A 26,545-nucleotide genomic window follows, 5' to 3' on the forward strand; every position below is an offset into this window, starting at 1 on the left:
GGACAAGGGTCTGATGTGGACCTGGGGGGGACCCCCACGCTGATTTTTTCGGCGTTGGGGTTCCCCTTTAAGTCCATACCGGGTGGCGGGGCCAGCGACGTCTCCTTCGCGGGCCCCGCCTACCTGGAGATGTGCTCAAAATGAGCGGACTTTTCTCCAGGCGGGAAAAATCCGTTCATTTCAAAAGTACGGCGGACTGGCATACGCACGGCTGGATTGTCCCCTGAAATGCAAGTACGGCGGGAAGATTGGAGTGCAAAACTACTTTCTAAGTCCGCCGTACTTTCGGGTAAAAAAAGTCTGCCGAAGGCTACACACGGGGGGATTGTCCGGCGGACTTGAGTTTGCCGGACTTTTCCACCCGATTGTTTGATCGTGTGTACGCGGCATAAGAGTACCTGAACTTCCTTTCCAACCCTCTGATACCAAGTTGAAAGACTGTTCAATTGTCTAAGTTTTGCAAATAAAATCCATTCAAGTGGATCTATTGTCAGTCTCAAGTTACTGGGCCATTTACCACAGGACATCCCCTAGATGTGCAACAAGGAGAATGGAAGGTATGCCTTGCAAAAGTATTCAGGCCCCTTGGCTTTTTACCTATTTTGTTACATTACAAACTTTAGTTCAATGTTTTTTTAATCTTAATTATATGTGATGGATCAGAACACAATAGTCTAAATTGGCAAAGTAAAATTAGGAAAATATATACATTATACTATTTTTCAGAAATCTAAAACTGATAATTAGCATGTGCGTATGTATTCACCCCCTTTGTTATGAAGCCCGTAAAAATCTCTGGTGCAACCAATTACCTTCAAAAGTCACATAATTAGTGAAATGATGTCCACCTGTGTGCAATCTAAGGCCGCGTACACACGGGCGGATTGTCTGCCCAACTTAGTCCGCTGAACCGTGTTTCAGTGGACAATCCGCTCGTGTGTGGGCTTCAGCGGACTTTTTCAGCGGACAGTCTGACGGACTTTGTCTTTCGGAATTTCCGTAATTTTGTCCGTCCAAACTTGGTTTCAGCGGACAGTCCGCTCGTGTGTAGGCAAGTTGGACGGACTAAGTATGGCACATGCTCAGAAAGGATTTACGCGGCCGAAGGTTGCATTACAGTGTATTGGACGTCGTTTTTCTAGTCCCGTCGTACGTGCTGTACACGTCATCGTGCAAGTTTTCAGCGGACTGTCTGTTCATCGTGTGTGGTCAAGTCCGTTCATTCAAAATTTGGACGGACTGTCTGTCGGATTGTCTGACGAACTTAGTTGGGCAGACAATCCGCCCGTGTGTACGCGGCCTAAGGCCGCGTACACACGGGCGGACTGTTCGCCCAACCTTGTCCGCTGAACAGTGTTTGGGCGGACAGTCCGCTCGTGTGTGGGCTTTCAGCGGACAGTTTCAGCGGACAGTTTGACGGACAAAGTCTTTCGGAAATTCCGAAAAACTGTCCGCTGAAACTGTGTTTGAGCGAACAGTCCGCCCGTGTGTAGGCTACTTTCGAAATGAGCAAACTGTTCCCGCTCGGAGGAAAGTCTGCTCATTTCGAGGTAGGCGGGGCCCGCGACGGAGACGTCGCGGGCTCCGCCGCCTGGAATGGGCTTAAAGGGGAACCCCAACGCCGAAAAAAATCGGCGTGGGGGTTCCCCCAAAGTCCACAACAGACCCTTGTCCGAGCACGCTACCCGGCCGGCCAGAAAAGGGGGGCGAGCGAGCGCGCCCCCCCTCCTGAGCCGTACCAGGCCGCGTGCCCTCAACATGGGGGGTGCCTTGGGGAAGGGGGGCCGCGCAGCCCCCCCACCCCAAAGCACCTTGTCCCCATGTTGATGAGGACAAGGGCCTTTTCCCGACAACCCTGGCCGTTGGTTGTCGGGGTCTGCGGGCGGGGGGCTTATCGGAATCCGGGAGCCCCCTTTAAGAAGGGGGCTCCCGGATACCGGCCCCCCACCCTATGTGAATGAGTATGGGGTACAATGTACCCCTACCCATTCACCTGTGAAATAAAGTACAAAAAAAACACAACACAGAGAAAAAATATTTTATTGCACAGCTCCGGGGGTCTTCCGTCTTCGGGGGTCTTCTCGCCGGACTCCTCCGCTATCTTCGTGTAGCTCTTTTACTAGCGGAGGAGCCCGGCTTTCTTCCTCCCCGCCGCCGGCCTCTTCTCCCGACTTCGGGGGTCTTGTGCTGTGCTGTGCGGTCACTTATATAGTGACAATGGGGCGGTGTCACATGGTATATGTCACATGGGTTGGTCACATGGTGACCCCGCCCCCTTACGATGTCATAGTCCCCATGTGACATCAACCCATGTGACCAACCCATGTGACATATACCATGTGACACCGCCCCATTGTCACTATATAAGTGACCGCACAGCGCGGCTCTGGCATTCCGGCCGGAGAGAGCGACGTGTCAACATCTCCTGGGGAAGAAGAAGAACAACAAGAAGAAGAAGAAGAACGGAAGGCGGCGACGGCGACAGCGGCGACAGAAGACCGGGCCACCGCCTGTAAAAGAGCTACAAGAAGGCGCGGTGGCCCGGCAGAAGAACCGAAGGCGGCGACAGAAGAACGGAAGGCAGCGGCGACAGAAGACCGGGCCACCGCCTGCAAAAGAGCTACAAGAAGGCGCGGTGGCCCGGCAGAAGAACCGAAGAGGGGGACAAGACCCCCGAAGTCGGGAGAAGAGGCCGGCGGCGGGGAGGAAGAAAGCCGGGCTCCTCCGCTAGTAAAAGAGCTACACGAAGATAGCGGAGGAGTCCGGCGAGAAGACCCCCGAAGACGGAAGACCCCCGGAGCTGTGCAATAAAATATTTTTTCTCTGTGTTGTGTTTTTTTTTGTACTTTATTTCACAGGTGAATGGGTAGGGGTACATTATACCCCATACTCATTCACATAGGGTGGGGGGCCGGTATCCGGGGGCCCCCTTCTTAAAGGGGGCTCCCGGATTCCGATAAGCCCCCCGCCCGCAGACCCCGACAACCAACGGCCAGGGTTGTCGGGAAGAGGCCCTTGTCCTCATCAACATGGGGACAAGGTGCTTTGGGGTGGGGGGGGCCGCGCGGCCCCCCCTTCCCCAAGGCACCCCCCATGTTGAGGGCACGCGGCCTGGTACGGCTCAGGAGGGGGGGCGCGCTCGCTCGCCCCCCTTTCCTGGCCGGCCGGGTAGCGTGCTCGGACAAGGGTCTGTTGTGGACTTTGGGGGAACCCCCACGCCGATTTTTTTCGGCGTTGGGTTCCCCTTTAAGTCCATTCCAGGCGGCGGAGCCCGCGACGTCTCCTTCGCGGGCCCCGCCTACCTGTACACGCGCTCGAAATGGGCGGATTTGCCTCCGCCTTACGTGGGCGAGTCCGTTCATTTCAAAAGTTGAGCGAACTGTTTGGCAAACAGTTCGCTGAAACAGTCCGCTCAAAAAAGTGCCGTGTGTGGCCATGTCCGTCCATGCTAATTTTGAGCGGACTGTTTGCCGAAACTGTTTGACAAACAAAGTTGGGCGAACAGTCCGCCCGTGTGTACGCGGCCTTAGTGTCACACGATCTGTCATTACATATACACACCTTTTTGAAAGGCCCCAGAAGCTGCAACACCTAAGCAAGAGGGACCACTAACCAAACACTGCCATGAAGACCAAGGAACTCTCCAAAAAAGAAAGGGACAATGTTGTTTAGAAGTACAAATCAAGGTTAGGTAATAAAAAAATATCCAAATCTTTGATAGGAGCACCATCAAATATATCATAACCAAATGGAAAGAACAGGGCACAACAGCAAACCTGCCAACAGATGACCACACACCAAAACTCACGGACTGGGCAAGGAGGGCATTAATCAGAGAGGCAGCACAGAGACCTAAGGTAACACTGGAGGAGCTGCAGAGTTCCACAGCAGAGACTGGAGTGTCTTTACATAGGACGACGATAAGCCGTACACTCCACAGAGTTGGGCTTTATGGCAGAGTGGCCAGAAGAAAGCCATTACTTTCAGCAAAAAACAAAATGGCACGTTTTGAGTTTGCGAAAAGGCATGTAGGAGACTCCCAAAATGTATGGAGGAAGGTGCTCTGGTCTGATGAGACTAAAATTTAACCTTTTGGCCATCAAAGAAAACGCTATGTCTGGCGCAAACCCAACACGTCACATCACCCAAAGAACACCATGTTTTTCAGAAGTCGGGACTGGGAAACTGGTCAGAGTTGAGGAAAAGATGGATGGTGCTAAATACAGGGCTATTCTTGAGCAAAACCTGTATCACTCTGTGCGTGATTTGAGACCAGGATGGAGGTTCACCTTCCAGCAGGACAATGACCCCAAACACACTGATAAAGCAAAACTTGAGTGGTTTAAGGGGAAACATGTAAATGTGTTGGAATGGCCTAGTCAAAGCCCAGACCTCAGTCCAATAGAAAATCTGTGGTCAGACTTAAAGATTGCTGTTCACAAGAGCAAACCATCCAACTTGAAGGAGCTGGAGCAGTTTTGCAAGGAGGAATGGGCAAAAATCCCAGTGGTAAGATGTACTGAACCCAATCTTTCCAGCGACAGGAACAAGCACAGCAACTCCAGCCAGTGTCTCAGGTCCTCATTGGATAGATTGATTGTTTTGTGGTGACATTAGTAAAATGGTGTAAATTATTATTACCTCCAAATCCCTGCTCCAAAACAAACAATAAATCTTACAGCAAATGATACAATGATACACAATAAATTTATATATATATAGTGATGGTATGTGAGATGAGGTCATCGATAATCTGTATATTCCACCTCGCATTTGTTCTATTGTCAGAGACTGAACCAGAATCCGGCCTGAATATTTCCAGCCTCTGTGACAGGCTTGGTTCCGGTCCAGGTCTTGTAGTCCACTTGAGTCCATGTTTAGGTGGACTTTAAATGACCAGGAAGAGAACACAGCAGTGCTCTGGCCTGAGACTGAGAAGGGAATCTGAGAGAGAGGAACTCTGTTTGGATTGAAAACAAAGGTTTGCTTTACCTCACGTTTTGTTGGTGACGGGGAGCAGCCCCACACCGTATAGAGAGCAGTGTACTATTTAGTTTAGCACCAGATGGCAAGGATTTGTTTTACAGTTTTGTTTATTTTTTTTTTATGACTTTGCAAGCCACCTGTAATTAAAGAAACTTCCTGTATGCTGACCTTCATTCTGAGAAAAGGTGATCCCCACATGCTATGCCGCGTACACACGACCGGACTTTTCGATGGACTAGGTTTGATGGTCTTTCTGAACGAGTGGACTTGGCCACACACGACCGTACCAAGTACATTCAAAAGTCTGTTTGTTTTGAATGTGATGGCGTGAATGGGACTAAACAAGGAAGTTCAATAGCCAGTAGCCAATAGCTGCCCTTGCGTCCTATTTGGTCCGTCGGACTAGCACACAGATGAACGGTTATCCCAATTTTTAGCCCGTCGAAAATGAGTCCATCGGATAGATTTGAAACATGTTTTATTTCTAGGTCTGTCAGACTTTTGGAGCCCACACACGATTAAAATTGTCAGACGGATCCCGGTCCGCTGGACCAAGCCTGTCGGAAAGTCAGATCGTCTGTACGCGGCACTAATTTCACCACAATATATATATATATATATATATATATATATATATATATATATATATATATATATATATATGTATATATTTATTAATATTTACTGTAAGATTTAGTTTGTTTGTTTTTTATTTATGTAGAATATATGCCTAAGCTTCTGAAGAAGTGCTTATGTGCGTAACATGTAGACCTGAACCATAGCACGCCCTAACCAATTTATACCAAGTCTGATGGAATACAGTTAATCGTCATATCTATGACGCTATTACGAGCATTCAGGATACAAGTTTCTTTGGTGTAACTGGTGGTGTGATGTATATTATCTAGATAATATCTATATTGTGAATTTTTAGCAACATATGTCTAATTTTCTTTTAAATAACTTTCTTGTGATAAAGATGTTTAACTTTTAGCTATGTGTATTTCGGTCCCTACAAATTCCAGTGTCCATGTTTCCAAAATAGTATTCCAATCAAATTAGTATGTGGAACGTCTCTATTAACTTTGTATCCACAGTGCCACCCTGTGGTGATGCAAAACATCTGTTCCCTCTCCTTATTGGCTCACAGGCAGTGAGGCAATGAGGAGAGAGCAGGGCGGGACAGGGCCGAGTCGCAGCTCTATGTAGCCAGGCTCGGTAGTGAGCACACACCAGTACTCTTATAGCAAGCGACTTGCTATTGAGGGCACTGGTCATGGGGGAGGAGCCAGGGGTGCCAACAGGACCTGAGAAGAGGAGGATCAAGGCTATTCTGTGCAAAACTATTACACAGAGCAGATACGTATAACGTCTTAAAAATAATCTTAAAATAGCACTTTAAGAAAATAAATGCATTTATCCTCTCATCATACCATATGAAATATGTTGTAGATATCACATTCAAATACAAGTAATTAATATGAAACACAGTGATGTGATATTATAGCAAAAATGATATCCTCAAAATGTGTCTCTAATAATAAATCTGTTCAAAACGTTCAATGATAATAATCAGTCCAATACACCATACAATTTTCATGTTCAAATGTGAAAACCAGTTTCTTCTGTGTCTATAAAAAGTACACATATTATCCACCATTCGAGCAATACCAATGTGCCCACCACTACAGAACCTCTTAGGGCGTTTGGTGGGCGCCACTTGAATAATAGAGGTCAAACTTGCTTTTATTAAATCAAACCTTGCATCCAAGGTCTTCATCAAAGGTCATCATACTCCCCAGCAAAGATGTCATAAAGAGCATAAAGGGAAACAAAGCAAAAAGTGCAGACTGCAAACCACTTTTTTTTTGTTTAAAAACTTATCATATATGTAATCACATGATAAACATATACAATGCGCTTGCAAAGGCAAATAAAACCTCAGCAAGATGGCGTTCTGGCTCTGCCCTCCATGACCACACCTTTCTGCACCCAACTGGCTTTCACATGAAATTTGTATGGTGTATGCAACGTTTTGCACAGATTAAATTGAGAATCGCATTTTGAGGATATAATTTTTGCTGTATTTTCCCCATCACTGTGTTTTATATTGTTTACTTCTATATATATATATTGGATATTTCATATTGAATGATGAAAGGAAAGATTTTTTTTTTTAAGTGCTATAGAGCGCTTCACTTTTTTTATGGTTTCTGCTTTCAAACAAGCTGCTTCTCTAAAGATTCTTCATACAAACGAAAAAGGGCTGAAATCGAATTCTAGAAAGCTGCATATTAGCCCACAAAATGCAGAACTTTGCGGATGAAGATGTCTGGATTGGGGAGCACAGAGGTAACTGTAAAGGACATCTTTATACCTGCCTTAATTGATCTGTAGATCTTGTGAGCTTAGAGCTCTCTTAAGCCCTTGTTCACATTGAATGCGGCTTTGAAATTGCGGGACTTCACTTGAAAGCCCTTGCCGCATGTCAGTGCGACTTCAGCTGGGACTTGGCTGACATCTGTGCGACCTCATGCACAGATGTCTATGCAAGTCACACCTGAACTTCCCAGAAGTAATGCAGGAACTACTTTTTTGAATCTATATGGCACCGCAAAGCCGGCGTTGCACCAATTTTACCAGTTCCATTGCTGACAATAGGGTCCGACTTGCCATGCGATTTGACATGTCAAATCGCATGACAAGTCGCACTAGTGTGAACGGGGGCTAAGTCTGTGAAATGTTATGTTTGCATATCCTCTAAACTCCAGTACAATGTTCTTTCTGTGTTCTCTAGGAGGTCAGATATCTTGATGATAACCCCTTGGTTTGCTCCAATCATATGGAATGGCAGTTATAACATTGATATTCTGAATGCACAGTTCCATAAAAGAAATGTCCGTATTGGCATTACTGTTTTTGCTATTAAAAAGTAAGTAAAAAATTTACAAAATCTATAGTTTTGGACTAATTTGTGTGCTAGCATTGGAGAGGGCAACTCATGAACAAGGAGATGATGCATTTGTATAATGACATTGACCATTGAAGGTGCAATATATTGAGAATAGGGATGAGCTTCGTGTTCGAGTCGAACATACGTTCGCTCGTTCGGCGAATTCTGAACGATATGGGCCGTTCGCGCCAAATTCGTGTGGCGCTCACGGCTCACAATGCACTGCACCATCGCAGTGCATTGCTGGTTCATGATTGGCCAAGCATGCACTATGACCCCGCATGCTTGGCTAATCACAGCGCCGGCAGCGAGGAGAGCCATGATTGGCCACAGGCAGGATGCCTGTGGCCAATCATAGCTCAGGCTGTGTAGTACACGCCCCACACTATATAAGGCCGCCAGAGCGGCGGCCTTGTGTAGTGTGTTGGCGTCTGTAGGAGTTAGTGGGTGTTCTGTGTACCTTCAACACAGTATACACTGATCGTTATCGGCCGATTTTTCGTGCTTGCTCTTCTGTAGTGGTTGTTGTCTGCGTGCCCTGACCACAGTATACACCGCTATATTCACCTATATAGCTAACTATATTTCTTTTTTTTTAATAGAGCTTGCAGTCAGTTGTAGGAGATTGTGCGTTCTGTCTGCGTGCCCTGAACCCAGTATACACTGCTATATCCACCTATATAGCTAGCTATCTTGCTCGTTTTAAATAGAGCTTGCAGTCAGTTGTAGGAGATTGTGCGTGCTGTCTGCGTGCCCTGAACCCAGTATACACTGCTATATCCACCTATATAGCTAGCTATCTTGCTCGTTTTAAATAGAGCTTGCAGTCAGTTGTAGGAGATTGTGCGTGCTGTCTGCGTGCTCTGAACCCAGTATACACCGCTATATCCACCTATATAGCTAGCTATCTTGCTCGTTTTAGAGCTTGCAGTCAGTTGTAGGAGATTGTGCGTGCTGTCTGCATGCTCTGAACCCAGTATACACCGCTATATCCACCTATATAGCTAGCTATCTTGCTTGTTTTAAATAGAGCTTGCAGTCAGTTGTAGGAGATTGTGCGTGCTCTGAACCCAGTATACACCGCTATATCCACCTATATAGCTAGCTATCTTGCTTGTTTTAAATAGAGCTTGCAGTCAGTTGTAGGAGATTGTGCGTGCTGTCTGCATGCCCTGAACCCAGTATACACCGCTCTATCCAACTATATAGCTAACTATCTTGCTCTTTTTAAATAGAGCTTGCAGTCAGTTGTGGGAGATTGTGCGTGCTGTCTGTGTGCCCTGAACCCAGTATACACCGTTATATCCACCTACATAGCTCTTCTCTAATTGAGCTATCTGCCATCTGCAGGAGTTAGTGGATGTTGTGTGTGCCGATAAGAGGGCAAGCAGGCTCTGTGTCTAGAGACAACAGTGCTGGTCGTGGACGCGGTGCATCGTCATCAGCACGTGGCCATGGGACACGCTTGTCCTTCTTTTCGGCAGCTGGACATGTTGAGCCGCAACATGCCAACGACTTGGTAGAGTGGATGACCAAGCCCTCTTCATCCTCCTCATCCTCTCTCACCCAGGCTCAGGGTACTAGCAAAGCAGCTGCCAACTCATTGTCTTCCCTCCTCTCAATGTCATCATCAGTGACTCCTTCCCTAGACCCACCACGTCCTCCTGAGGAGTCTCCTGAACCCTTTGAGCACAGTGTTGGGTACATGCTCCAGGAGGATGCCCAGTGTTTTGTAGGCTCTGATGATGACACTCAGCTAGAGGAAGGCAGTAGCGTGAGTGCAGAGAGAGGGGATGCCCAAGAAGGACAGCAATCTGGCAGTCATGTTCCACAAGCTGCAGCATACTGCCAGGTTTGCTACAGCGATGAAGAGGGAGGGGATGATGAGGGCACTGACTCCACGTGGGTGCCTGGTAGGAGGGAGGAGGAGGAGGCACATGTCCAACGAGGCAGGATTCCCTCCGGGGGCAAGCTTAGGGGCAGCACACCGACTGAATCACACCGCAGAGCTCCGCCTGTGCAGGGCGCTGCCTCTGCGCGTTATTCTAAAAGTTCTTTGGCGTGGGCCTTTTTTGAGACGAGTGCATCAGATCGCACCGCTGCTATTTGCAACATATGTCTCAAGCGTATCTCGCATGGCCAAAACATCAGCCGCTTGGGCACCACATGCTTGACCAGACATATGTTGACCTGCCATGCAGCTCGTTGGCAAGCGTACCTCAAAGACCCACACCAAAGAACAAAGCGGACCTCTCCTTGCTCCTCATCAGCTGGGATCTCCAACCCCACTAGACCTTCAGTCCTCTCTGAAACCTGCTCTGAGAGGAATGAAGGTGTAGAATTAGGTGTGTCACAGCCAAGTGCTTCCAGGCACTCTGCTAGCAGTACACCCACGTCCGATTATAGCAGGCAAATGTCCCTGCCCCAGCTGCTGGACCGGCGAAAGAAATTTACTCCCAGCCATCCACATGCCCAGCGGTTGAATGCTAGCTTGGCTAAATTGCTAGCACTTCAACTGCTGCCTTTTCAGTTGGTAGACTCGGCCCCCTTACGTGAGTTTGTACAATGTGCGGTTCCTCAGTGGCAGGTCCCCAAACGCCACTTTTTCTCACGGAAGGCGATTCCGGCTCTCTACCTCCATGTGGAAAGCAATGTCCGTGCCTCGCTGGACAGGGCGGTCAGCGGTAAGGTGTATATTACCACTGACTCATGGTCCAGCAGGCATGGACAGGGACGTTACCTGTCTTTCACGGCCCATTGGGTCACTCTTCTGGCAGCTGGGAAGGATGCAGGACAAGGTGCAGTAGTGTTGGAGGTTGTTCCGCCACCACGCCTCCAAAATGCTACTATTGGTTGTGACACACCTCTCTCCTCCACCCCCTCCTCTTCTTCTTCCTCCATGGCCTCTTCCAGTGCTCTGTCCTCAGAACCAGCGGTGCTCCGTAGGCATTCCAGGGGCTACGCAAGTACGCAGACAAAACGATGCCATGCCGTTGTTGTTTGGGGGACAGGAGCCACACTGGGGCGGATGTTTTGTCAGCTCTGCAGGGGCAGGCCGAGAGGTGGTTGACGCCACGTCAGCTTAAGCCAGGAATGGTGGTTTGCGACAATGGCACCAACCTCCTCTCCACCCTCCGACAGGGACAACTGACTCATGTGCCCTCTGTGGCTCACGTCCTTAACCTGGTGGTGCAGCGGTTCTTGGGCAGGTACCCAGGCTTACAGGATGTCCTGAAGCAGACCAGGAAAGTCTGTGTGCATTTCTGCTGATCATTTAATGCCTGTGCTCGGCTGGCTGACTACGGCACCAGGACAGGGTCAGGGTCAGTTTTTTCTCACCATGCCAGTGGGGCATGATCAGGGATGCATGCACTGTCCTGTCACCATTTGAGGAGGCCACAAGGATGGTGAGCAGTGACAGTGCATGCATCAGTGAGACTGTACCTCTTGTCCACCTCTTGGAGCATACGCTGCGTGGAATAATGGACAGGGCACTTAAGGCAGAACAGAGGCAGGAAGAGGAGGACTTCCTTGCCTCACAAGGCCCCCTTTATCCAGACAGTGTTCCTGCTGTGCCACCCATCACACAGGAAGAGGATGAGGAGGAGGAGGATGATGATTGTGTCAGCATGGAGGTGGAGGCTGGCACTCAGCATCAGCAGCAGCAGTCTTGTAGGGATGATTCACAGTCCCAAGAAACCCGTGGACTTGTACGTGGCTGGGAGGAGATAGCTGCGGATCATGTTGTCCTTAGTGACCCAGAGGACTCCGGACCGAATGCCTCAGCTAACCTACGCTGCATGGCCTCCCTGATCCTGCAAAGCCTGCGGAAGGATCCTCGTATTCTTCGGATCAAGGAGAGGGACCATTACTGGCTGGCCACTCTCCTTGATCCACAGTACAAGGGTAAGGTTGCCGACCATATCTTTCCGTTGCAGAGGATGAGACATCTCCGGGAGGCCTTGCAGAAAGGTCTGTGCAACGCGTTCCCAGAGACTGGGAGGTTACAAACTCCTGGTCCTGGACAACGTGTTGCTGAGACATCGGTCAGAAGGAGCGGTGGAGAAGGTGGCCGTCTGACCGATGCTTTCAGACAATTTTTTACTCCACAGCAAGGTATGATCGGTTCCAGCAACCATCGCCAGCGTCTGATTTACATGGTGCAGGAATACCTAGGGGCAAGGTCAGACTTGGACACCTTTCCCACCGAAAATCCTCTGGCTTACTGGGTCTTGAGGATGGATCACTGGCCAGAGCTTGCACAGTATGCAATTGAGCAACTGGCCTGTCCTGCATCCAGCGTTCTTTCGGAACGCACCTTCAGTGCTGCTGGTGGCTTTGTTACCGATCATAGGGGGCGCCTGTCCACCGAATCAGTTGATTGACTGACCTTCATCAAGCTGAATCAGTCTTGGATCACCCACAGCTACCAAGCACCTGAAGCTGATGTAACCGAATAATTTTTTTTGAAATATCACATCCCTTCAAGACTGCCTATGGTGATACTGAGTGACTGTCCTGTTATGTTGATTGTCTATCCTCTTCCTCCTCTTCTGATATGTTGGAAGAATATTTTTGGTTCTGGGTGATGCCACCAGCCCAATTTTTCTGCCCCTGTTTAACAGGGGCGTTTAATTACAATTTTTGATGCAATGCTTTGCAGCAGGGCTCATTCCTGCACTACAACTAGAGTATATAGGAGAGGTTGCAGTGTCGTGGCACCAGCACCAGTGCCTAAGGCCCAATTTTTCAGCCTCTGTTTAACAGGGGCATGTAATTACAATTCTTGATATATTATTTCACAGGAGGGCCCGTTCCTGTGCCCACCCAGAGTAACAGTGAGGACTTATAGTGTTGTGGCACCAGCACCACAACCACCAAAGGTCAATTTTTCTACCACTGTTCAACAATGGCATGTAATTACAATTCTTGATATAATCGTTCACAGCAGGGCGCTCCAGCGCCCACCAAGAGTCACTTTGAGGGGTTACAATGTTGTGGCAAAACCAACACCTTGTTCTGCCATTTCTGCAGAGCATATAGAGCAGACCCCTACTTTCAAACATCCAACTTACAAACATCTCCTACTTGCAAACGGAAGGAGACAACAGCAAGTGAGATGAAAAAAGACGGACGGCAAGTTGTAAGGCTGGCCGCAGGCCAGCCTGTATTTGTAGGAGGAGCCTGAGAGGGCTATTTAAACCTCCTCCTCTGTCAGGGCCAGTGTCGTTAGGATTTCTGGGTTCAGCGTTCTGTGCAGCATTACTGTCATAGCGGTCTGTCCAGCATTAATGTCACAGCGGTCTGTCCAGCATTACTGTCACAGCGGTCTGTCCAGCATTACTGTCACAGCGGTCTGTCCAGCATTACTGTCACAGCGGTCTGTCCAGCATTACTGTCACAGCGGTCTGTCCAGCATTACTGTCACAGCGGTCTGTCCAGCATTACTGTCACAGCGGTCTGTCCAGCATTACTGTAACAGCGGTCTGTCCAGCATTACTGTCACAGCGGTCTGTCCAGCATTACTGTCACAGCGGTCTGTCCAGCATGTCTGGCATAGCGTTTCTGCCCCTGGATGCCTGTCATAGCGTTCTGTCTCGGCATGTCTGTCGTAGCTTTCTGCCCCAGGACTTCGGTCATAGCGTTCTGCCCCTAGACTTCTGTCTGCCCCTGTACTGCTGTCATAGCGTGCTGCCCCTGGACTGCTGTCATAGCGTGCTGCCCCTGGACTGCTGTCATAGCGTGCTGCCCCTGGACTGCTGTCATAGCGTGCTGCCCCTGGACTGCTGTCATAGCGTGCTGCCCCTGGACTGCTGTGTTCTGAACCAGGATTTCTGTCTTTGCATTTCTGTCTCAGCATTCAGTCTCAGCGTGTTTTTGGGCTTTGCATTTCTGGCCAGGATTCTGCTGTTGCGTCGCTGTCTCAGTATTTCTGTTATAGCATTTCTGGCTCAGGATTTCTGGCATTTCATTTATGCCTCAGCATTTCAGTCTTGGTTGTTGCGGTCATTGCGTTTTGCCTCTGGTTCTGTCACTACGTTTCTGCATCAGCATTAAGTTTCAGCGTTTTCTGTCATGGTTTTTCATCATGGCATGTGGGGTTTCTGTCTCAGCGTTTTCTGTCTCCGCGTTTTCTGTCTTTGTGTTGCTGCCAGCATGCCTGTCATGGTATTTCAGACTTGGTGTTCAGTCTCAGAGTTTCTCAGAGGGGCGTTGTTCACTCATGGCATACTCTGGTAGTCGTTCGTCCTTGTTGATTGTCATGTCCCATCGTGTCTGTGTCATGTTTGTACCTGGGTCAGGTAGCTAAGGCTCACACGTCAGGATCTGTCACGTCTATAGATCCATACGGGCTGAGGTTTGGTTTATGAATTGATTGTTGTCCACAATCTTCTCGCCCGTATACCATACGTCACACGTTGCATGTTCATTCACCACATCTATACAACTACCCACCATTGCCTGTGGGTACACTAGCCCTGAGTTTTCAGTTAATTACCTGTCTCTGCACTGCAGGTTACTCGGGCTCACTTGCCACTTACATGTGGGTGGGGGGGTCCGTCCGTCAGGTTCTTTTTTACGCGCAGTGGTCTTTACTTTTCTGCTCATGTTTCATTCTTAGTTAGGCGGGGGGTATTGTTGTTCTCATGTCTGGTTGTCTGTCATTTCTCTAGTTTGCGTTTCAGGTTGGGCCGTCTTTGCATCCATACCGATATCATCCATGCTTGCTATCACTTCCTTCAGCCTGGCCGTTGGGGGCTAGTTGATTGGTGCTGATGTCTTTTCACCACTGGGCTCACCCTTGGGTCAGAAGCAGTCAAAAAAAATTTCCTTCAGTTGATGTCCTGTTGTGTTGAGGCCCTGGTTACTGCCGAGGGATGTATAGTCTCTCTCAGGGTGTTTTTCAAGCCACGTCCCCGTGACGGTCCTTGGGGGGTAGGTTAGGCAGATGTCATAATGGGTTTGGATTCCACTCTTGGCTCTGATCTTGTTTGAACTTATTGCCTGGAGTTCCACTTAGGTACATCAGTCCAGTCGTCTTTTCCGATCCCCAGCTTGTTCCAAGTAGGGGGGGCTTGAGTATGTCTGTATCATGCCATGGGGACTATTTCCCCGGGAGGGAGTTTGACCCTCCTTGGTTCAGGATTTTGTCCCAGCTGTTGGGTTCAGGCTGTAGCATGACCCGATCGTATCCGGTGGGACCTGGGTCCTGCGTCCGGTATGGTTTCTCCAGGTTGACAGTATTATTGCCATGGTGTATGGGCCTTTTCCGCTTACTCCGTCACATCCATCAGGTTTCCAGCTTTTTGCACTCCTGCTAGTGGTCTTTTTGCCACTCACCCTCTTGGGGGGATATGTCTCTGAGCTATTTCACTGGTGTTCATTGGGGTATTTTGCCATCTTTTGCAGGGGTTCCTCGGGCCAGGCCTTGTTCCTTTCCCCTCTCGTATCCTCTCATTTCACAAGCAGATCATTCTCGGGTTTGGGTGTCACGGGCATCCGGCTCAATTCAATCTTTCAGGAGATGTTCAGTTGGGTTCAGGGTAGTGTCACTGCTGCCGTCCGGGAGCATACCTTTATCCGTGATGGTTCATTACCTTCCCTTCTTCACCTAAATTTTGTGTCTTTTTGCCCTCTTCTCAGGCATACTGACCAGCTAGGCCAAGGCACACCTCAGGCCTTGGTTCTTAGGAGTATCGCATTTCCCGCTTGAAGACTGACTACAAAACAAATTATACAGGGGTGATAACCCTTCCCTATGTTTTCCAAAAAGCTTAAAATAGATTTTCTGACTGGAGCTACACTTTAAAAATGTAGCAGTTGAAAATTAAAAACAGATTCAACTTAACACAACAAATCTACACAGTCCCTGTCTTGTTTGCACCGCCTGTATACTGCGTATATAGGGCCTGGGGGCCACACGTATTTCCTTTTTTTAATATGGGTACGGGGTTCCCCTTAATATCCGTACAAGACCCAAAGGGGCTGGTAATGGGCAGGGAGGGCTACCCATGCCATTTTTCTCAATGATTTTCAATCATATTGCAGGAACCAGATATAACATTAAAACCGCAAGCAGTTTTAAATGACGTTATTTCCGTTAAATGTCATTTTGTGCAGGGACTGTTCTAAACACGGGAAACACGTGGCATTTCACAGGCATACTATAGACACCCCCCAGGCACGATATTTAAAGGAATATTTCACTTTTTTTCACTTTAATCGTCATTAAAATCAGTGCTCCCGCCAAAACGGCCATTTTTAAAAACATTTTAGGCATTGACCCATGTCCTCTGGGGCAGGAGCCAGGTCCCCAAACCCTTTTTAGGACAGTATCTTGCATATTAGCAGTTAAAAATAGCACTTTTAATTTCGAACGTTCGAGTCCCATAGACGTCAATGGGGTTCTAACGTTCGTACGAATTTGGGGTCCGTTCGAAAGTTCTGGTACGAGCCGAACCGGGGGGTGTTCGGCTCATCCCTAATTGAGAAACTTCAAGTCAACGGAACCTTCTAATCTAGGAAACCAACAGTGAAGATTACGGCTTAATAAATACAAAAATTTTATTGCAATAGACAGGGCCCTAAATTGCCATGGCAGCATAATGAAATCAATAGTTAAAAACGTACAATCTCTCAGGGGAAGGAGCATGGCCAAGCAAACAATTGCAAGTCACATAGCACATCTACAAGAATTGACATAACCTGCCAACTTCACCCAAACCAGGCCAGATGAAAAGTGAAAATTAAGCAACTAGTGCAGGAAACTGCTAATTGGTTCTTAGCAAATTTAACAACCAACCAGCCATACTCTTCTATTTTTTTTTTTTTGAAGTGCAATTTGAGCATTTTGACCCTATAGCGGTGCGCTTATCAGATACATTTAAATCTATGGACTAAAAAGATTAAATTTACATATGTGAATTACAGTTTTCCTAACAAATATGTCCTTCTGTTTTATATAATGATGATCTATGTGATTGGTTTTACTCTTAAATGAGCTTCACTCTTTTCTTCCGCCATATTTTTTTAAATTTAGGAGTTACTATAAAATAACTAGAATGGGTTACTTCACTGGATTACATTGGACCCTTTATGACATTAAATATGTATGCATGTTTGAAGGACATCTGGAGCATTATGTTGTATATGTAGCAAGGTCCCAGGCTTCCTTTAGTCTAATGAGAACCTCCAGAGCCAGGAACAGCTGACATCCTTCTATATAGAGTGGGTTGCAAGGCATAGTGGCTGTGATGTAAGCTATATTCATGGGTGCCAGACACTTCTTGAATGCAAAGAGATTTATTTTCTCTTGAGCAGAGCTGTAGGAGAGAGGGTTTAGGGCCAGGACACCCTTAGGTAGTTGCAATGTCAATTGGCAGATTCCGATACTTTTACAGGTAGACAGCCATGCAGGGAAAGGCACCCAGCAAGACAGTACATCTGCATGTGCAGGAGCGCTGTCTCCTATGGCAACAGTCTTAGAACAGTTTCTAACACACATTGTAACATACTCCTTTACTGCTATACAATCACTTATTGTAGATTCTCAGCCCACTGAGCTCCCAGTCTATCTCACTAGACTTGCTGATTCACTGCCACTGAATCTCATGAGCTCTTCTAATCTTCTTACTTTAGTATCTTGGCTTGGCACTCCAGATACTCCTCAAGCGTCACCCCACTGGCTGGGTCCCTGGCTTGGCACCTCCTGAAGTTTCCTGATTCTTCACCATCCCCGGTTGGTGAGAATACTGCTCCAGTACTTGCTCCTGCTACTCACTGTAGTCCCTGATAACGAGGGGGGCAGCCCTGGCAGCACAAAACACATCCACCCAGACAGCAGTCCAGGTGGCACATAACCCAGATCACCCGACTCCACCCAAATATACAGGTTCTCCCAGCAGGCCATTGAATTTAAGAAGAAATACCCCTGCCCATTGGCTGCGATACCCCATATACTCATAATCTGTCCTTGCTTTGCCCATGTCTTATTTAAAGTGGTGTTGTACACAAAAAAAAGAAAATGCACGAATGTTCCTAAAAAAATTAAATAAAAATAAAACATTTGAAAAAAAAAAATTTTTTTTACTCACCTCTAAATGGCTGTTGCTAGTTGGTCCCTCATAGTCTGCCTCCTTCAGTGCCTGGGCTGGTGACATCACTTCCCCTCAGCGCAGGAAGGGCTCAGCTCCGCACCCTCCCTCTTGTCGATCTGGGACACGTGACAGGTCCCAGATGACTGCGTGGCCAATCACGTCGCACAGAGCCGATCGTGCATGCACAGTGGGTGCCCAGGTGTGGCTTCACAGTTACAATACCGGCACCACCGAACGGAGGGGGAGACGAGTGGGGCTTCGATTCCCCCGCATCGCTGGACCCTGAAACAGGTAAGTGTCCGATTATAAAAAGTCAGCAGCTGCAGTATTTGTAGCTGCTGACTTTTAATTTTTTTTTTTTTAGAATGGCAACTCCTCTTTAATGCCACTTGGAACCCAGCTACCCAGTGGCAGAAGAGAGAAATGCAGCAATTCCAGACTTAGGGTGAACTCAATTGATCCCTAACAATTGGTTAAGGCAAATACACCTGGCAGGTAAATTTAGGAGCAACCCTACCTAAACATCAGGGTACTAAGTATATAAACCCAAAACTCTTAATGTTGAACATAATATAGAAGGGTTAAAATCTTTTGCCTACATTTTTGTTGTGGTCTGTGTCCCAGCTGGGGAGATTCACCCTCACTATTTGTACTGAAAGAACAGAAAATGGGAAATTTTACAGTTGTCACTGCGACAGGAATAGAAAGAATATCTCTTTCAATGGGAACACCTTTTCTGGTGATAACTTTTAGGGGATTTCTTCTTCCCTTTGGAAAGATATCTTCTCACTTCCTGTTACATCTCTGGGACAGAAATTTAAGTAAATTCTCCTCGGCAAAAAAAAAAAAAAAAAAAAAAAAATTATTATCCCCTTATTAACCTTACCAGCTCCTTCCCCCTTTTGCCTTACCTTAGCCCATCATTAACCAATAAATGGACCACACAGGAGTTTAAGGATAAAACTGGCCATAGCAGCCTTTATTAAACAAAACTCTTCCAAACCAAAAATAAATAACTTCAATTAACATATATACAACCTTTTTAATGACAATTTCAAAACTCACGATCTGTAGGTCTTTGACGGTACCTCGAACTTCACCTTTTTCCACTTAAACTTCACCAGTACACTGCGGGACCATATATTACCATACCAGGCTTCCGGCCGTTTATCAGCGCGGAGACAACCCCTTTCCCGCAGTGCAACCATTCCCGTATTCCAGCCCCCCACCACTTCCATCACATCTGTTTTCTTGCCACCATCAAAGACCAAAGACACCACCACAGCCCAAAAAGGATGACCCCCTTAGCCTAAAGGGCCTCTCCACACCCGCAAGGCCCTTTCAATTACGTCTTGAAGGTCCAACGCCATAAATCAATTCCCACAGCTGAAAGATGCACTCCATCCCCCCCGTAGATACATCCCCACATTAACCTCCAACTCCATGTGTCAAATAACCAGGCCCCCATTTCTAGTAATAAATCTCCCCAGCGCCTTATTCATTTTAATCCGTACTTTGTTAAGCCTGGCAACCGATCTCGCCATCCGCCAAGAGGTTTGCGCGACTATGTCGGACCAGACCAGTATCATCCCCGGAAAAGCCCTGCGAAGCATCAAGAAGTCACATTTCACGTCCGCAATCAAATACCTAGTAGACCGGACCCCCAAGTCATTCCCACCCACATGTAGCACCAACACGTCAGGTGGCCTATCCAAGCTAGCGTACCGTTGAACTTCCGGCACTACTCTACCCCATTTTATCCCAGGGATACCCAACCACCTGATGCATGCCTCTCTGCGAGAAATCCCCAGCTGTTTGCCCTCCAGCCTGACATCCGCTCTCCTGGCTCCCCAAAAAACATAAGAGTGCCCTAGTATCCAGACGAGGTGTCTGTGACCTCCATCTGAAATGACACAACAGAACGATCTACATGAGTTTAACATCCATGAGACCCTAAATAAACTGAGAATTAACCTTGCATATTACATATAATTTTCTCTTTTTTTTAAAAATTTTTATTAAAACGCTTCTGCCAACAAGTGTGGGCGCACATAAGACCTGAACCTTCTGGTTTCCCATCTCCCAATCCTTTTTTACAGCAGCCTCATCCAAGCCGCATCTGGCAGCCTCTGTGGCTGCCCCTATGCAGAAGGAGTGTGAGGCAAACTGCGAACTTTCCAGCCCCACAGCCTTAAGGCATTTCCGAAAAACGGACACAAATTGAAACCTAGATAAAAAGGTCCCATCACTATGTACCAAAAATGGGCCATCCCCAACCGGTCTAATCCCAACAAAATCCTTTACCACCTCACCGGACAGACCATCTACCCTGGCAACAAATATAAATGCACATCCACTCCCTTTCCCCCCTGATCTGTTTTTGACCTGCGAAGCCTCAACACGATGCTACCTTCCCCTATACACACATCCTGCATCAGCAGACCCCCACCTAGCTTCTTCGTCGGACTGATCAGCTCTCCAACTCCAAAACGCACCAAAAAACGCCAAAGAAAATGCTGCGCTGAACAACCGTATCTCATAAACCGACTTACAGATAACACCCAATTTTCCACAAATTAACTGCAAAATTGAAAATGACACCGGTCTCATCCTTTTGTGGGTAACCCTTCCAGTACCCCTTAACGGCCTGTCTCACCCAAAATTCCTTTGTGAAATCGTGCAAGCCCTGAAGTTTAAAGGAAATGCCAGGGCTGCCAGTTTCCGCTTGATGGCAGATACCGATCCCATATTTTCCATATGTCTGGACACGAAGTACAACACCAGCAAACCCAGATCAGAACTGCCCAGCTCGGCTCCCGCCAGCCATGTAAAGCCTGCCCATTCCTTCCATACTTTATTATATGTCACCCACGTTGACCCACTCACCGACCTCCTGATCCATCCTGTGGCCACTCTAATGCAATCTCCCAGAGCCACCTCGGACAAGGGATCCCCTCTCTCTCCGCAGTAGGTGCCAATTTCCTGAACCTCCGCCACTGAAACCGAGATAAGGAATCAGCCAGGTTATTCTCCACGCCAGGAATATGGACCGCATACAGAAAAACGTTCAGTTGTAAACACCGCAACACTAGGTTGCGCAGCAACCGGATTATCGGCTGAGAAGACACGGAGACCCAATTGATCACCTGTACAACCCCCATGTTATCGCAGTTCAACCTAATTTTTAAATTCTGACACGCCGCACCCCATAATTCCAAAGCCAGCACTACCGGAAACAATTCCAGCAATACCAGATTCCGCGTAAAACCTGATTCCACCCACGACATCAGCCAAGCCTCCGCGCTCCATTGTCCCTGGAAAAAGGCCCCATAGCCTGTTGACCCAGCCGCATCAGTGACTGATTCCAGATCAAAATTACTCACCGGCCCATCCATCCAAACCGATCGTCTGTTGTAAGTTTCCAGAAACGCGTGAAACTCTTAAATCCTCCCTAAGTTTCTTATTCAGTCTAATGAAATGGGTCGGAACCTGGGCCCCCGCCGTCTCTGCCGACAGCCATCAGCAAAACACCCTGCCCATCGGAATAATGCAGCAGGCAAAGTTCAACCTACCCAAAACAGATTGTAATTTCCAAAGTTGCACTTTCCTCAGCCCCGACATCTCCCTAATCTCCACCTTGAGCCCTTGCACTTTATACATCGGCAAGCAGCATTCCATGTCTATCACGATACCCAAGAAACAAATTTCCGTCGTTGGACCCTCGGTCTTGTCCGCTGCTAACGGAACCCCAAATTTGTTCGCAATGTGCTGCAATGTGGCCAAGAGGATCACACACACATTAGCGGAAGAGGGGCCAATGACAAGAAAATCGTCCAAGTAAAGGATGACGGAAGCCCAGCCGGACACATCCCGCACCACCCATTCCAGGAATGAACTAAATAGTTAAAATAAGGCACATGAAATAGAACAACCCATTGGGCAGGCATTGGTCTACATAAAACTGCTCCTGCCAACAACACCCCAACAGGCGGAAACTCTGAGTGCACAGGTAGCAATCGAAATGCCGACTCAATGTCCAACTTTGCCATGAGCGCCCCATGCCCATAGTGCCTAACCTACCCAACCGCAGCATCGAAGGATGTGTATGACACCGTACAAGGTTCTGGATCAATGGCGTCATTCACCGAACCCCCTTTCGGAAACGAGAGGTGATAAATGAGGCGGAACTTGTTCGGTTCCTTCTTAGAAACCACCCCCAACGTTGATACTACCGAATCCAGCAGCCCATCCTCCCCAAAGCCACCTCCTTCGCCAATTTCTCCGAAACCACCCCTGGATTCAGCAGTGCCGACCTCAAGTTCAGCGCCATCGGCAGAACCACCAACAATGAACAGGGAATCTTAAAACCCACCAAAAACCCCTCCCCCAACACCAGTGCTGCTTCCCCATCTGGGTACCTATTTAGGAAAGGCCACATCCTTGCCACCATCACCGGGGTTATCCCTCTTGTATGCAACTTCGCCGGTACGCTTTCCTTTTTTGAAGCAGCGGGACAGGGGGTGATTCCCCCTGCAACCCGAGCACTCATGCTTGAAATGACTGGACCCTTCAAACTTGCAGGATCCTTCGTTAAATTGCCAACACACCCCCATTTTTTTCCGGCCGGCAGTCTAGAGGCGAGACTTCCCCCGGCCCCCCCTGAAAATACTGGTTAGGGGCCCTCGCCGACGACATCAAGCGCATCCATAAGCCGATATCCTTGTGGTCCCACCTGATATGTGGCCGAATTGCCCTACGCTGCCTGAACTGCTCATCATAACGGAGCCATGCATTCCCGCTGTAAACCCTATGAGCCTCACCAATGGTGTCCATATAACAGAACAAAGCTGAGCAATGTTCCGGGGACTTTTCATCAATCACGCTGGCCATGATGGTGAATGCCTGCAACCAGTTTGTGAATGTCCTAGGTATCAGCCGGTACCTCCTCTTCTCCTCGTCCTCCTTCTTGGAATCGTCGGGCTTCACCCTATCCAAATTGAACTTCTTGAGTGGCAAAAGGGAGAATATCTCCACGTACTCACCCTTTCCAATCTTGCTTCTCACCTCCTGTTTAAGATTCGCCCTCAGCGGACCCTTACAGCACACGTATACCTCGCACTTCGCTGCATCAGCTAGCCTGACCACATTAGCCCTCGCCGTCACCGTCTTTTCCCCAGCCTTTTCTCCTGACATACTCACCGACCTTGCTGTGGATGTTGTAGCCTGCGGTTACACCGGCGTCACAGGTTGTTACCCGGTACTGGTCCCTGCAACCTGCCCCCTGACCCACAGTGCCGTCTGCGGGGGCCCCACTTGATTGCCAGCGAAATGCCGCACTAGATCCTGAAGACCCCCCCAGTAATTCTTGCAAAGGTTCCCGTGACCCCTGGGCGGCGGGCGGATCGCCTGCCCCCCTTTGGCCAGCCGAAACCCACAACCCGGCCTCAGGGTGCCCCCGCCCCCCCACATCCAGTATCCTACACAATGCAGCATTTAAAACAGTAGGTGATAAATCAATGGTCTTATCTGGCTGCCTGGGCCTGCTCCCTTCAGCCGCCACTCCGGATTCTCCTGCCGTTTTGACATCACGGTGGACCTCCTCCTCCGATCCCGAAAGTTCGCCCTCCATCCGCACATCTGCCGCTGGCAGCATAGGCGTAACGAGCCTCCCAGGCGACTCCAGCCCGGGAGCCGTCTCGGTGGGAATCTTCCTCTCCCCGTCTTTGGCCAATTATGGCTCAAGGGGTTAAGTCCATGCCCCACACCATATAAGACCACCTGCACGTCGGCTCTGTGTAGTGTGTTGCTGGTGTTGACCAAGGCAGAGTATCATTTAATTTAGATTGAGCAGGCAGGTGATCCAGTGATCTGCAGTGCATTAAACATATATACAGTCTCCTACATATATGTATCCACTGCATTCCAGTCTAGCCAAGCCTATATCTGACTGCAGGCCATTCCTGTTGTACGTTTTCAAATACACTTGCAGGCAGGCGATTCGGTGATCTGCAGCGCATTAAATATATATAGTCTCCTATGTAGCGCCCTGCTCCTGATAGGCAGACGCTATTTTTTTCTAATTTAATTGTCTGAAGCTGTAGTTTTGCTCACACTAATTCTCTCTAAAAGTTCGGGTTTCTGTACCAGTCCAGCTGGGTTCCACTGATTCCCACTTGACCGTAGGTGTCGCTGTCACCGCCAGTAGGTGTGGAACAGCAGCAGGCTGGATGCATTGAATGCCACCTCTTGCTCGGAAATAGCTCAGTGGGTGTGGTTTCCCTGCTGTGCATTCTGGGAGAGGGTATTTAAGGTACCGACGCCATTTTTATGGATCTGTTTTCCGGGTCCCTGTCTTGGAGTTCGCTATCCCTACCTCATGGCCCTCCTGGTCTGGGGCCTGTGTCGCATAGTTCTGCGCCTCGGGCTGGCTGGCCTGAGACTTTGCAACTGAGAGCATAGGCCCAGGAATGTCTTGGGGCCTGCTGATCCAGGGGTGGTCCTGTGCTGTCTCGCCTGTGGGGAAAAGCCAAGAAAACTGGAGGATCCAGGGGAGGACTTCTCAGGTGGAGGACCGAGTGCAAGGCTGATGTCTCTGGAGGAGCCTGGAAACTCAGTTGGAGGATGCAACCCGGATCAATACCCTTACAGTATCGCCGGGTCAGCTGAAAGAATCTGGTACTGTATGGTAGTTCTTCCTAAAACTCTCAAAATCTTTAAGTTCCATTGACAAGACTATGGCAGAGACTTTGTTGAGCATCTCATCGGCTGCTAGGTCAAGTGAGAGGGGCCTATCCAGTGATTGCCAGATCCAGTATGTGGAGCTGTTTGTTCTCTGGATCTGACTAACACCTCTAACCCACAATTACAGGACTCCCCTTTATCCTCTAACCCTCTATTGAAGGACTGTGTTTTCTCTCTCTTTCTTTCTTTCTTTCTTTCTTTCTATCCCTAAATAAATCTTCAAAAAGGACTAAGTGTCGGATCTACCATCATTTGGGCTACTTTCCAAAGGGACCCCCCTAAGACAAAGAGCCGAGCAGGTGAGGTAACGGTAAGCCTGAATAAAACCAGCAGCTCCTTCGGGTGTTAGTGCTACATATATTATATTATATATATATATATATATATATCCACTGCATTCCAGTCTAGCCAAGCCTATATCTGACTGCAGGCCTTCCTGGTGTACTTTTTCTAGTAAACTTCAGGTGGTGTTTTGCTTATAAAATTTTACAGCATGTCTGGAAGGCCACCAAGGAGAGGCAGACAGTCACAGGCCACTAAAAGAGGGTAAACAGGCTCTGTGTCTACAGCCAACAGTGCTGGTCATGGACACGGTGCATCCTCAGCATGTGGCCGTGGGGCACGCTTGTCCTTTTTTAGGCAGCTGGCCATGTTGATCCACGACATGCAGAAGAGTTGGTAGAGTGGATAACTAAGCCAACCTCATCCTCCGTCACCCAGGCTCAGAGTAGTTTGCCTGCAAATGCAGCTACCAAAGTGGCTTATTCCATCGGCTCAATGTCATCAGTCACTCCTTCCCTAGCCCCACCATAATGCACAAAGGAGTCCCCCAAACTTTTGTTTAGCAGGGGCATGTAATTACTATTATATATATATATATATAAAACTATATATGCTCTAATATTTCACAGCAGGGCCTGTTCCCATCCTGTGCTCAACAAGAGTATCTGTAAGACTTTACAGTGTTGTGCCACCACCACCACCACTGCCTAATGCCCAATTTAACAGGGGCATGTAATTACAATATTTTCTCTAATATTTCACAGCACGGCCCGTTTCTGCACCCACCAAGAGTAACTGCGAGGGCTTACAGTGTTATGGCACCACTACCAAAGGCCCAATTTTTCTTCCCCTGTTCAACAGGAGCATGTAATTACAATTCTTGATATAATATTTCACAGCAGGGCCTGTTCCAGCACCCACCAAGATTAACTGTGAGGGCTTACAGTGTTCTGGTACCACCAACATCTAAGGCCCAATTTTCTGCAGAGTATATAGGGCAGGCCGTATAGTATATACAGGCGGTCCCCTACTTTCAAACATCCGACTTACAAATGACTCCTACTTAAAAACGGAGGGAGGCAACAGGAAGTGAGAGGAAATCTACCCCTAGGAAGGGAAATTCTCTCCTGTAATGCCGCGTACACACGACCAGACTTTGACAGCAAAGGTCTGACGTAACAAATCTGGTGGACAATTTGATCGTGTGTGGGCTCCATTGGACCTTTGTTGTCCAAAAATCTGACAGACTTTAGAAATAGAAACTTTCAAACTCAGCCGGACCCAGTTCTTATTGAGAAATCTGCTCGTGTGTATGCTAGTCCGACAGACAAAAACTACGCTAGGGCAGCTATTGGCTACTGGTTATGAACTTCCTTATTCTAGTCTGGTCGTACATCATCACGTTTGAATCCGTCGGTTTTTGGTGTGATTGTGTGTGGCCAAGTCTGTTCATTCGGAAAGTCAGTCGGAACTCCGTCGAAAGTCC

The 26,545-nt window shown here is 48.1% G+C and overlaps 1 protein-coding gene across 4 annotated transcripts in view; it reads left to right on the plus strand.

The window, feature by feature from the left end:
• Positions 1 to 26,545, plus strand: part of LOC143973605 (histo-blood group ABO system transferase-like) — a 299,587-nt gene that overhangs the window by 267,046 nt on the left and 5,996 nt on the right. For all 4 annotated transcript variants that reach the window (XM_077474454.1, XM_077474455.1, XM_077474457.1 and 1 more), the window contains one exon: positions 7,784 to 7,918. In XM_077474454.1, the coding sequence (XP_077330580.1) occupies positions 7,784 to 7,918 (135 nt within the window). The remainder of the gene's footprint in view (positions 1 to 7,783; positions 7,919 to 26,545) is intronic.

The sequence above is a fragment of the Lithobates pipiens genome, unplaced genomic scaffold (assembly GCF_037356315.1).
Source record: "Lithobates pipiens isolate NorthernLeopardFrog02 unplaced genomic scaffold, aLitPip1_a1.2 Scaffold_85, whole genome shotgun sequence".
Lineage (NCBI taxonomy): Eukaryota > Metazoa > Chordata > Amphibia > Anura > Ranidae > Lithobates > Lithobates pipiens.